We start from the raw sequence: 12,802 nt of genomic DNA, 5'->3' as shown, positions 1-12,802 counted from the left end.
CCTGTCAGCGTCCTTCTCCCCCCTCTGTCTTCCCCATGTCCTTTCAGCGTCCTTCTCCCTCTCTGTCTTCCCCATGGCCTTTCAGCGTCCTTCTCCCTCTCTGTCTTCCCCATGGCCTTTCAGCATCCTTCTCCACCCCTTTGTCTTCCCCATGTGCTTTCAGCATCCTTCTCCCCCCTCTATCTTCCACAAGTGCTTTCAGATTCCTCCCCCCTCCCCGTCCTTCCCATGGCCTTTCAGCGTCCTTCTCCACCCCTTTGTCTTCCCCATGTGCTTTCAGCGTCCTTCTCTCTCCTCTGTCTTCCACAAGTGCTTTCAGAGTCCTACCCCCCCCCCCTCCGGCCCGTCTTCCCCATGGCCTTTCAGCGTCCTTCTCCACCCCTTTGTCTTCTCCAGTGCTTTCAGCGTCCTTCTCCCCCTCCTTCTCTCCCGCCCCGGGTGCAGCACAGCCGGCCAGGTCCCCTTACTTTTGTGGCGCTTCCCCGACCGACCGACAACAGCCCCGGTCCGACAAACCTCTCTGCCCTTAACCGCGAATCTAAATTACCTTCTTACAGCTGCTGTAAGAAGGTAATTTAGATTCGCGGCTACAGGGCAGGGAGGATTGTCAGACCGGGGCTGTTGTCGGTCGGTCGGTCGGTCGGGGAAGCGCCACAAAAGTAAGGGGACCTGGCCGGCTGTGCTGCATCCAGGGCGGACCGCCCCCCTCCCTTGGTAGCCACTCGAACCGCGAGGCTACTCTCTGTCTCCTTACCTGCTCTGCCTGCAGCACTGAGCCGAACAGAAGTCTTCCCGACGTCAGCGCTAACGTCAGGAAGACTTCCGTTCGGCTCTGTGCTGCAAGCAGAGCAGGTAGAGAGAAGAAGAGCTGCGCGACTGAGTACATCCAGCCCCGCAGGAACCCTGCGACCCTCGGAGGCGTCCCCACGGGATCCCCGTGACCCTAGGGGGTGTCCCCACGGGATCCCCGTGACCCTAGGGGGCGTCCCCACGGGATCCCCGTGACCCAAAGGGGGAACCCGCAGGATGCCCACGGGATTCCCGTCGTCCCCGTTCCCGTGCAGCTCTCTAATCTACACCATCCCAGCCATTGATGCCCTCCCCAGCCCATCCTCAACTAAACAACCTTATATAGACAAAGACTGTGCAAGTCTGCCCAGTACTGGCCTTAGTTCTTCAATATTTACTCTTTTCTGATTCTAGATCCTCTGTATTCATCCCACGCTTTTTTGAACTGTCACCGTTTTCCTCTCCACCACCTCTCTCGGGAGCGCATTCCAGGCATCCACCACCCTCTCTGTTGGGTGGGAGAGATACATGAGAAAACCCCCAAATTGGGGGTGGGAAAAGGAAAGAGACAGATGCCATTCCAGGTGAGGGAAGAAAAAGAAAGGGGAGGGGAGGGAATGATATAGGAAAAGAGAGGAAAGATAGAGGGAAGAGATTGCACAACGAAATCTATCCCAACTTCCAAATGCAGTAAATTTAAGATACCCACTATAAAAGATATCCACCTCACTATTCAGAAAATCAATCCAAGAGGCGTAAGATCAGAAATTATTCCACTGATATATCTGAAGAAATTTTTCTCCTGTTTTGGTCCATTCATTCACTCACTTGTTCAAAAAAGCTTAACTACTGCTTATGTCCCACATTCTTGGAAAACTGCTTCCATTACTCCCATATTAAAAGACCATAAAATCAGCCCAGAAGAAATTTCTAATTATCGACCCATAGCTAACATTCCTTTACTCGCGAAAATTACTGAAAGATTGGTCTTTAACCAACTTTCTGATTTTATAGAGGCTTCAAATGTTCTTCATCCGAACCAAACCGGTTTTCGGAAATTTCATAATACTGAATTCTCACTGATTGGAATGATCGACAACATCCATTATTTTTTTAGATCATCACAAATCAGTTGTTCTATTTTCACTTGATTTGTCCACAGCCTTCGACACTATCGACCATATCCTTTTACTAGAACGACTTGAATCTTTCGGCATCAGTGATCAAGTTCTGAAATGGTTTGAATCTTTTCTTTCCAATCGCTCTTCAACAGTCTACTTTAACAATGATCAATCTAAACCTTTTTCATCTTCCTATGGAATTCCACAAGGTTCCATTCTCTCACCTCTTCTTTCAATATTTTTTTGTCCCCACTTTTAAACCTGTGTCAATCCACTGGTTTCACTGCCTTTGCATACGCTGATGACATCCAATTATTGCACCCTATTGACCCGGGAAACTCAGACGAAATCCAGATAATCAATAATAAACTAGATTCAATTAAAAAATGGCTTAACACCAACAAACTAGCCTTAAACATCAAAAAAACAATGCTATTCTCTTGGAAGAAGGGCATTACATTGAACACGACCTTTATCCTAGACAATATTCCCTTAGACATCGTTTCCTCACTAAAAATCTTAGGGATTACCGTGGACGACAAGCTTTCATTACATGAAAACATAGGGAATACAGTGGTGCCTCACACAACGAACTTAATTGGTTCCAGGAGCAAGTTTGTTATGTGAAACGTTCGTTATGTGAAACGCGTTTTCCCATAGGAATACATGTAAAAAAAAATAATTCGTTCTGCAGCATAAAATATGCTAAGATGACATAAAAAAGATAAATTTTTTGTTATTATTTTTATTTAGATACATCTAAAAACATACATCTCCCTGTCCTTTTACTTCCACTATCTTCCTATCCCATCTCTATTCCCTTTTGTCTCTCTCCCCATGATCAATCATCTCACCACCTCTCTCTGCCCTCACCCTCAGGGTTCAAGATTGCTTCCACTCTTTTTCCTGTTGTTCTCTCTGCCTGTCACCCTATGATTTAGCATCCCTTCTGCCCTTGTCCAATATTTCCCCTTCTCTCCCTCCCTCTCATCCCCTGCTCCAACATGTGCTTTCAGCGGCCTTCTCCCCCCTTAAGCGTCTTTTCTTCTCCACTCCACCTTTCCTCCCTCCCTGCCTCCACCTTTGTGGCGCTTTTGCACCCGACCGACAACAGAACAGGCCCGGTCGGACAAATCTCCCTGTCCTGTAGCCGCGAATCTAAATTACCTTCTTACAGCAGCTGGATTATTGAAGCTGCTATAAGAGGTAATTTAGATTCGCGGCTACAGGGCAGGGAGGTTTGTCGGCCGGGCCTGTTGTCGGTCGATCGGGGGACCTGACCAGCTGTGCACATTCTTCGGGGCGGACCGCCCCCTCCCCCCTCTTTCGTTCGCCATTGCCTTCTTCCTACCTGCCCTGCCGCAGCCGCACACAGCCGAACGGAAGTCTTCCTGATGTCAGCGCTGACGTCGGAGGAAGGGAGGGCTTTGCTTAAGCCCTCCCTCCGACGTCAGCGCTGACATCGGGAAGATTTCCATTCGGCTGTGTGCTGCGACAGGGCAGGTAAGGAGAAGGAGACTACCCTCGCGGCTCGACCAACCCCGCTGCGATCCAACCCCGCAGGAACCCCGGACTTCGTTGTGTGAAACGAAGTCCGTTGTACGAATCAAGACATAAAGTTCGTTGTGCGCAGCGTTCGCTGTGCGAGGCGTTCGCTGTGCGAGGCACCACTGTACAATTAAATCCTGTTTTTTTAAATTACGCATGATACGTTCTATATCCAAGTTCCTTACGCCTAAGTCTATTAATATATTGATCCACTCGTTGATCATTTCCAAAATCAACTACTGTAATTCCCTCGTTTTTAACATACCGCAAAAAGAAAAAAGGAGGCTACAAATTATCCAAAATACTTCAATCAAACTAATCTATAACGCCAAAAAATTTGACCACGTCACCCCTTTAATGATAGATTCTCATTGGCTTCCTATAAACCATCGAATCTCATTCAAAATATTACTTCTAGTTTTCAAATCTATAACCTATAATGAACCACAATTCATTACTAGAATGCTTACTCCATACAACGCTTCACGGACTCTCCGGTCAGCTTCAAACAATCTTCTAACAGTTCCATCCTTGAAAATAATTGGAACCAGAAGACAAGACATGTTTTCAATTATTGCCCCTCTTCTGTGGAACTCTATACCCCAGTACATAAGAAATGAAAAGGACCTCATTTCTTTTTTAAAAAAACCTTAAAAACCTATCTTTTTAAGGATGCAGTTAACCTATGACCCTCAGATTTAGAATTCTTTGTTACCTGGCTTAACATCTTACAATTCTTTTTACCCCTCCTCGTGTTAACTTTCCTTCAATGTATTTCTCCTTCTACAAACTGGACCACACGCTTCAAACTGAAACTCAACCCAGAAAAAACTAAGTTCTTCCTTGCAAGCCCCAACCACAAACTATCGTCCACCACCCTGCAACTTAATGGTTTAACATATCCAATCAATTCCACTATAAAAATCCTCGGAGTCATCCTGGACCGATGCCTCACTTTAGAAGATCACACTAATACCCAGGTCAAAAAATGCTTTTCCACCCTCTGGAAACTCCGTTCCATCAAACATTACTTTGATTTCCCCACCTTCAGTTTGCTGGTCCAATCCCTAATCCTAAACTCCCTGGATTACTGCAACATCATATACCTGGGCTCCTACAAGAAAACCATTAAACGACTACGACTTATCCAGAACACCGCCGTCCGCCTCATCTATGGGCTCAAAAAGTCAGACCATATTAGCCCTTTCTATAGAAAACTTCACTGGCTACCGTTCGAAGCAAGGATCATCTTCAAATTCGCCTGCCTCTGCTTCAAAACCCTAACTGGCTCAGCCCCGATATATTTGTCACGCCACTTCGCCTTCCCAGGCACCAACCGTACACGCAATGCCCACCTGTTTGCCTACCCCTCCCCAAAAGGATGCATCTACAAAAGATTTTTCGACAAGACCCTCTCTTTCCAAGCTGGCAAATGGAATGACTGCTTGTCCACTCTCATCTCTCTTGCCCCTACTTATCAATCGTTCAGGAAATCTCTCAAAACATACCTCTTTGATAAATTCCTCTAACCCCCGCCCCCCTACCAAACCAATAATCCCAACCTCGCCTCCCTCCTTTACCCTTACCCTCCCCGGTTGCACCCCCCATGCAACAATTATTGGATCATTTTGTAACTGTTCACTAGTTTATACCAAATAATTGTTAACTATTCTCTGCACCTGCAATGCATAAATTGATTTGAACTGTTTTTCTGATATGCTGTAACTTCGCTGTAAATGTACAGTCTCTTAACCTGTAAACCGCTCTGAACTGATTTGTGGTATTGCGGTATACAAAAATAAAGTTATTATTATTATTATTATTATTATTGTAACTTTTCCCTCCAATCCCCACGACTCATGTATGTTTACCCAGTAAGTTTTAATTTAAAGTCATTGTATTTGTCTCCCAACTTTATTTGAATTGTACATCACTTAGGTATTTAATAAGCGATTTATCAAGCACTAATAAAACTTGAAACTTGAAGGAGAAGAGAGGAGAAAGATTGAGTGCAGATTTGGACTTGTGATTTTATAATTCACCTCTTTTTTTCTGAATCTGAGACTGAAGTGAGATATAAGGATTTGTAGTCTCCCAATCCAACCAATTTTAAGTTGAAGTGATCATATGTGAGTTATGGTTCTAATGACATTTCAACCTCTTCTCCATATTCTATAATTGAATGCAATGGGTCACGAGCGGAGTTCCACAGGGGTCGGTGCTGGGACCGCTCCTATTCAATATATTCATTAACGACCTGGAGGCAGGAACAAAATGTGAGGTTATTAAATTTGCGGATGACACCAAACTATATCGCAAGGTCAATAACATGGAGGACTGCGAAGATCTCCAAAAAGATCTGACAACACTGGAAAAATGGGCCAAAAAGTGGCAAATGAGTTTCAACTTAGGGAAATGCAAGGTCATGCATATAGGGAAAAAAACCCGATGTTCACTTACAAAATGGGGGGATCAGCGCTAGGGGTGAGCGACCTTGAAAGAGACCTGGGAGTGATGGTAGACACAACATTGAAGGCGTCGGCGCAGTGTGCCACGGCCTCAAGGAAAGCAAACAGAATGTTGGGTATCATTAAGAAGGGTATCACGACCAGGACAAAGGAAGTCATCCTGCCACTGTATCGTGCTATGGTGCGCCCGCACCTGGAGTACTGTGTTCAGTTCTGGTCGCCGTACCTCAAGAAGGGCATGGAGGACCTCTCATATACTGACAGACTGAAAAAGCTAGGACTTTTCTCCCTGGAAAAGCGGAGACTTAGAGGAGACATGATAGAAACCTTCAAGATCATGAAGGGCATAGAAAAAATAGACAGGGACAGATTTTTCAAATTAAGGGGATCAATAAGTACAAGGGGGCACTCAGAGAAATTGAAAGGGGAGGAAGTTCTTTTTCACACAGAGGGTGGTGGATACATGGAACGCGCTACCAGAGGATGTGATAAACAGGAGCACGCTACAGTGGTTCAAAGAAGCTTTGGATAGGTACTTGGAAGACAAAGGGATTGAGGGGTACAGATAAGAGTAGCGGTAGATTATAGAGATGTGATTAGAGGTAAGTTACAAAATTAATCAGGGACTGTTCAGGCACTAGGCCTGATGGGCCGCCGCGGGAGCGGACCGCTGAGCAAGATGGACCTCTGGTCTGACTCAGCGGGGGCAACTTCTTATGTTCTTATCTCTGAATTCAAAGCATGCAGCCAGGGCATATACCAATATAAATGAATCAACATTCTCATGTAAGGCTGTAGAGGTTTGGAATGATATTTCCGTCTCACTTAGATTATAATCATCCTATAAGAAATTTTGCAAGCTCCATAGAACAGAATTATTTCAGAAATTTTAGGATTGATTTCTTTTTGTTTACTTAGTCCATGGATCTGATATCTTATTATTTTGGACCCCAATGAGGGCATAATATGGTATAGAAAGTGCAATGGACTGGGAATGTGGAGAACTGAGTTCTCTCCCTCTGTAGTTCCTTGGGACTATAGGGAAAGTCCATTCTCTATTGACCACTTCTGAGCCCACTAGGGACAGAGACAATGCCAATCTTAACCCTATTCTTCTTATTATCAATAGGTAACTGTGCAAGGGAAAACTGTCTGTGTGCTCAGGGATTCTGCGCCACAGGTTGGGTGCAATATAAAGACGCCTGCTACATGAATTATACAACCCGAATGTCTTGGGTTGATGCAGAGGTAAGAAATGCATTCCCCTGAATTCCATAGTTCTTCCAAATTTGGGCGTGAATCCCAAATCTGTGTACAAACTAATTAGTGTATGAGCCTTAATCAATGGGCAGTCATTTGGGTTTACACACGGATCTTCCCTGTGCTCTATTTTATAAAATGCACACCTAAGTTTTATGGTGTTCAACTCACAAGGGGGCGTGGCCATAGAAGGGCATGGAGCATTCTTAGAAATTACGATGCAATGTAATAGAACAGAGTCATTTACACATACAACTGCCATAAGCGTAAATGCCCATGCCCAAAGATAGGTGTGAGTTCTTCACTAAGGGCCACATTGGCAGCTGCCTACAAATATGGTAGAGTCTGCGTATCAATCACACTTAGGCGCCATTTCAAGAATTGCGACTAATGGTGCTACCAGAAAATGTAGGTGTCTGTAATGTAGGCCTCCATTGCAGACACCTAAGATCTTTAGTGCCTAAGTCTCATTCCCCCCCCCAAACCATGCCCACTTACGCATAAGACACTGTTAGGCGTCCTGCTGTAGACACGATTCCAGTGCCTATGTTTTTTTAAAGTTTTTAATTGTTTTTAAATGACACAATCAATTCCCACGCCAATTAAAACAATTAAGTTAGGCGGTGGTAGAGCACCTTTCGCCTCCTAATCTACAGCGCAATTTATAGAATATGGCCCTAAGCTAGTATTCTGTGAAGGACATTACACTTGGAACGCTCTTTCCAGAATACTAGTTAGTGTGGATCTTCCCAGTGTGCAACTTTGAGCACTAAGTATAGAAACCTCCCCATTCTGGTTGCAACACATAGAGGACAAGAAGATTCAGTTGCATGAATTTTGAGGTTTTGTACATTTATTTCAACTCAATATTAATTTTCTTTTGTATTATCCAAAGTGAGCGGAGATATCGGCGAATATTGTTATTGAGTAATAATGGTTGAACCAAATAGGGTTGAGCTTCTGCTGTGAGGAGTGTGTGGCGCAGTGGTTGGATCTACAGCCTCAGCACCCTGGGGTTGTGGGTTCAAACCCCGCGCTGCTCCTTGTGACTCTGGGCAAGTCACTTAATCCTCCATAGCCCCAGGTACGTTAGATAGATTGTGAGCCCACCAGGACAGATAGGGAAAATGCTTGAGTACCTGATTGTAAAAACCGCTTAGATAACCTTGATAGGCGGTATATAAAATCCTAATAAACTTGAAACTCATTTATTTGCTCTTGTCTTCATCTTAGATATTAATCAAGCAAAACCTTGCAATGCCTAGTAGAACTATACTAACACACACGTTCTCCTTCTTGTTTATCTTAGGCCAAATGCCAGTCCATAAATTCTCATCTGGCCTCCATACATTCTGTAGAGGAAAATGACTTTATTTATGCTTTAATGGGGAAAATACACAACTATAAAGCTGGACTAGCCTACTGGATTGGAGGATTTGATACTTTGAAGGTATAACTTGCTCGTTGTGTTTGTGGAAACATCTTAGCATGTGCATAAGAAATGATCATCTGATACTAACAAGCAATAAGAAGCCCAAACATTTTACTTGTATAGGAACATAAGAATTGCCACTGCTGGGTCAAACCAGTGGTCCATCGTGCCCAGCAGTCTGCTCACGCGGCGGCCCTTAGGTCAAAGACTAGTGCCCTGAATCTAGCCTTACCTGCGTACGTTCTGGTTCAGCAGGAACTTGTCACATACGGAACTGACTTTAGTCATTTTATCACAAAGACTTATTTGCAAAAAAGCATCAGTATTTCCTACAATGTGTGCAGAAAGTACAAGCCTACTGTATTTCAAAAACCAAGAAATATTATTATGATGAAGATGATTATTATGATGCCAGATGAAGAGGGCCTTAAACTAGAAGCGATGGTCAGGGTAATCAAAACCTCTGGGTAAGTATAAGTCCTCAGGTAAGTAAATCACTGAATACCTCTACACGTCTGAGAAAAGGGGGCAATGTGTGGAAAATGCCCGAAGTATGGGAAACAAGATTCTGGCTCAAGAAGCTGTGATGGAAGAAGATGAGTTGGATTATAGTAGTGATTACGGAGAACCATGATTGGGATGTAGTTATACCTAACGTGACCATTTATTTTTTTCCTCAAAACGGGGCAGGACCCCCCCTCCCTGGATCCCCCCCCCTTGGATCCTCCCTCCCCCCCCGGAATCCGTTAAATATAGTGCAAAATATAGACAGCAGATATAAATTCTCCAAACGGACACATTTTGATCACTAAATTGAAAATAACATCATTTTTCCTACCTTTGTTGTCTGGTGATTTCATGAGTCTTTGGTTGCACTTCCGTCTCAAAACAGGACATTTCAGTGTACCAAAGCTGTGCATGGGGACAGCAGGACAGGCGATCTAAAAACGGGACAGTCCCGTTCAAAACGGGACGTATGGTCACATTAGCTATAATCTGTTCAGGAAAAAAAGGAGGGGGAGTAGCATTATATGTTAAAAGTCATATTAAAGCCACACAATTGCAAGATCTGCAGGGCAAGGAAGAGGCACTGTGGATCAATTTGGAAAGAGGGAATATACAGGCCTCCTTCACAGATGGAAGAAGTGAACAGATATTTAATAGTAGTCATTCAGAATATATCAAAAAAAGGGGAAGTTTTACTAATAGGTGATTTTAACGTGCCAGATGTTGATTGGGGTCTTCCTAATGCGTGGTCTTCTAGAAGTAAGGAAGAAGTAGGGAATTGCAGGCCTGTAAGTCTGACTTCTGTGGTATGCAAATTAATGGAAACGCTTTTAAAGCTGAGAATGGTGAAGTTTCTGGAATCCTGTGGATTATAGGACTGGAGGCAACATGGATTTACTAGAGGCAGATCTTGTCAGACAAATCTGATCAATTTCTTTGACTGGTTGACTAGAGTATTGGATAGAGGGAATATGCTAGATGTGGTATATTTAGATTTTAGCAAAGCCATTGACAGTATTCCACACAGATGTCTAATAAATAAACTGAGTGCCCTCATGATGGGTCAAGAACTGGATGAGTGGAAGGCGACGGAGGGTAGTGATAAATGGAGATCGCTCTGAGGAAAGGGATGTTATCAGTGGTATGCCACAAGGTTCTGTTCTTGGGCCTGTTCTTTTTAATATTTTTATAAGCAATATTGCTGAAGGGCTGTCAGGTAAAATTTGCCTCTTTGCAGATGATACCAAAATTTGCAATAGAGTAGACATCCCAGATGATATGAACAACATGAAGAAAGACCTGGCGAAACTTGAAGAATGGTCTGAATTTTGGCAGCTAAAATTTAATGCTAAGAAATGCAAGGTCATACATTTGGGCTTCAAAATCCAGAGGGAATAGTACAGTTTAGGGGGTGAAGAACTTATGTGCATGGCAGAAGAGCGGGACTTGGGTGTGATTGTACCGTGTTTCCCCGATGATAAGGCAGGGCCATCAAATAAGACAGCCCCCCCTTTTTAGAAAAAATTGTAAAATAAGGCACCCCCCCCGCAAATAAGCCCCCCCCCCCCCGCAAATAAGCCACCCACCGATACCTTGCTTACCCGAATCGGGTGGTACGGTGGGTGACTCCGTGTGGTCCCTCCATCTACCGCGGGGGTCGGCAACCCGCGGCTCCAGAGCCGCATGTGGCTCTTTTCCACCTTGTCACGCAGGAATGCAACTTACAAGTCCGGCGTCGCGGCGGGAAATAGCCATGCTGAGCAGTGAGCTCAGCACGTACACAGATGAAAGCCTTGCTTGCTGATTGGTCCGGCGGCCGTGCCGCCGGACCAATCAGCAAGCAAGGCTTTCATCTGTGTAGTGCTGAGCTCACTGCTCAGCATGGCTATTTCCCGCCGCGACGCCGGACTTGTAAGTTGCATTCCTGAAAAAGAAATCATCCTGGCCGGGGTCGGTGTCATGCTCCGGAGATCTACAGCCTTCCTATCTCCCTCTCCCTTCTACCTGCTTCCGGCCACATCCCCTGCTCCGCGGCTCTCTTCGGCAACTCAGCAGCAGCGATCGACACAAGCTTCTGACGGCGGGGCCTACCCTCTGCGAGTCCCGCTTGTTTCAACTTCCTTTTTCCACAAAGGCGGGACTCGTAGAGGGAAGGCCTCGATATCGGCAGCTTGTCTTGATCACCGCTGCTGACGAGTTGCTGAAGAGAGCCGCGGAGCAGGGGGATGTTGCCAGGTGCAGGTAGAAGGGAGAGGGCCAGATGCAGGACTCGTGGGTGAGGGAGGAGAAGAGAGAGGGGAGGGAAACAAAAGGAAATATTTCATACTGGGCTGGGCCGGAGTGGAGGGAGGGTGGAAAGACATTGAAAGGGTAAATAAGGCATCCCCCCGAAAATAAGCCCTAGAGCATATTTTGGCCTTCCCAAAAAAATAAGACAGTGTCTTACCATCGGGGAAACACGGTATGTGATAATCTTAAGGTGGCCAAACAGAAAAGCTGACGGCAAAAGCTAGAAGGATGCTATGGTGCATAGGGTGAGGTATGGCCAGTAGGAAAAAGTAAGTATTGATGCCCTTGTTATAAGACTCTGGTGAGACCTCATTTAGAATATTGTGTACAATTCTGGAGGCCGCACCTTCCAAAAGATATAAAAAGGATGGAGTCAGTCCAGAGGAAGGCTACTAAAATGGTATGTGGTCTTCATCATAAGGTGTATGGGGACAGACTTAAAGATCTCAATATGTATACTTTGGAGGAAAGGCGGGAGAGGGGAGATATGAAAAAGATGTTTAAATACCTACATGGCGTAAATGCGCATGAGTTGAGTCTCTTTCATTTGAAAAGAAGCTCTGAACGATGTGGATAAATGCAAAGTAATCTGAATCATAGTTACAGGATGCTAGGGTCCATCTTGAGGGGTCAGTGCTCAAGAAAACAATCTGGGTGCCACCCAATGTGCGGTGGTGGCCAAGATTGCAAACAAAATGCTAGGAAAGGGATGGTTAACAAGACTAAGAATGTTAGAATGTCTCTGTATCGCTCAATGGTGTGACCTCACCTTGAGTACTGCGTTCAGTTCTTGTCTGCTTATCTCAAAAAAAGATATAGTGGCACTAGAAAAGGTTCAAAGAAGAATGACCAAGTTGATAAAGGAGATGGAACTCCTCTGATATGAGGTAAGAATAAAGAGATTAGGGTTCTTCAACTTGGAAAAGAGATGGCTGAGGGAAGATATGATTGAAGTCTACAAAATCCTGAGTGATGTAGAACAGGTTCAAGTGGATCAATTTTTTACTGCATCAAGATTTACAAAGACTAGGGGGACGCTCAATTAAATTACAGAGTAATACTTTTAAAACCAATAGGAGGAAATATTTTTTCACTCAGAGAATAGTTAAGCTCTGAAACACGTGGTTAATATAGCTGGTTTTATAAAAGGTCTGGACAAGTTCCTGGAGGAAAAGTCCTTAAACTGCTTTTGAGACAGACATGGGAGAAGCATGGAATGCTGTTACTATTTGGTTTTTTGGCCAGGTACTTGTGACTTGGATTGGCCTCCGCAAAATGGGATACTGAGCTAGATGGACCATTGGTTTGTAAGGTTATTTTTATGTTTTTATGGAATGAGAGGGCATAGGATGAAGTTAACATAACATAACTTTTTATTTATATATTGC

General features: G+C 44.5%; 1 protein-coding gene across 1 annotated transcript in view; it reads left to right on the top strand.

Annotated features, from left to right (window-relative positions):
• The window catches only part of LOC117348507 (asialoglycoprotein receptor 1-like), a 44,425-nt gene that overhangs the window by 18,316 nt on the left and 13,307 nt on the right, over window positions 1-12,802 (top strand). The window contains exons 5-6 of the mRNA XM_033920721.1: window positions 7,056-7,174; window positions 8,496-8,636. Coding sequence (XP_033776612.1) covers window positions 7,056-7,174; window positions 8,496-8,636 — 260 coding nt within the window. The remainder of the gene's footprint in view (window positions 1-7,055; window positions 7,175-8,495; window positions 8,637-12,802) is intronic.

Source organism: Geotrypetes seraphini, chromosome 14, assembly GCF_902459505.1.
Source record: "Geotrypetes seraphini chromosome 14, aGeoSer1.1, whole genome shotgun sequence".
Lineage (NCBI taxonomy): Eukaryota > Metazoa > Chordata > Amphibia > Gymnophiona > Dermophiidae > Geotrypetes > Geotrypetes seraphini.
This window is presented reverse-complemented; position numbering and strand designations above follow the sequence as displayed.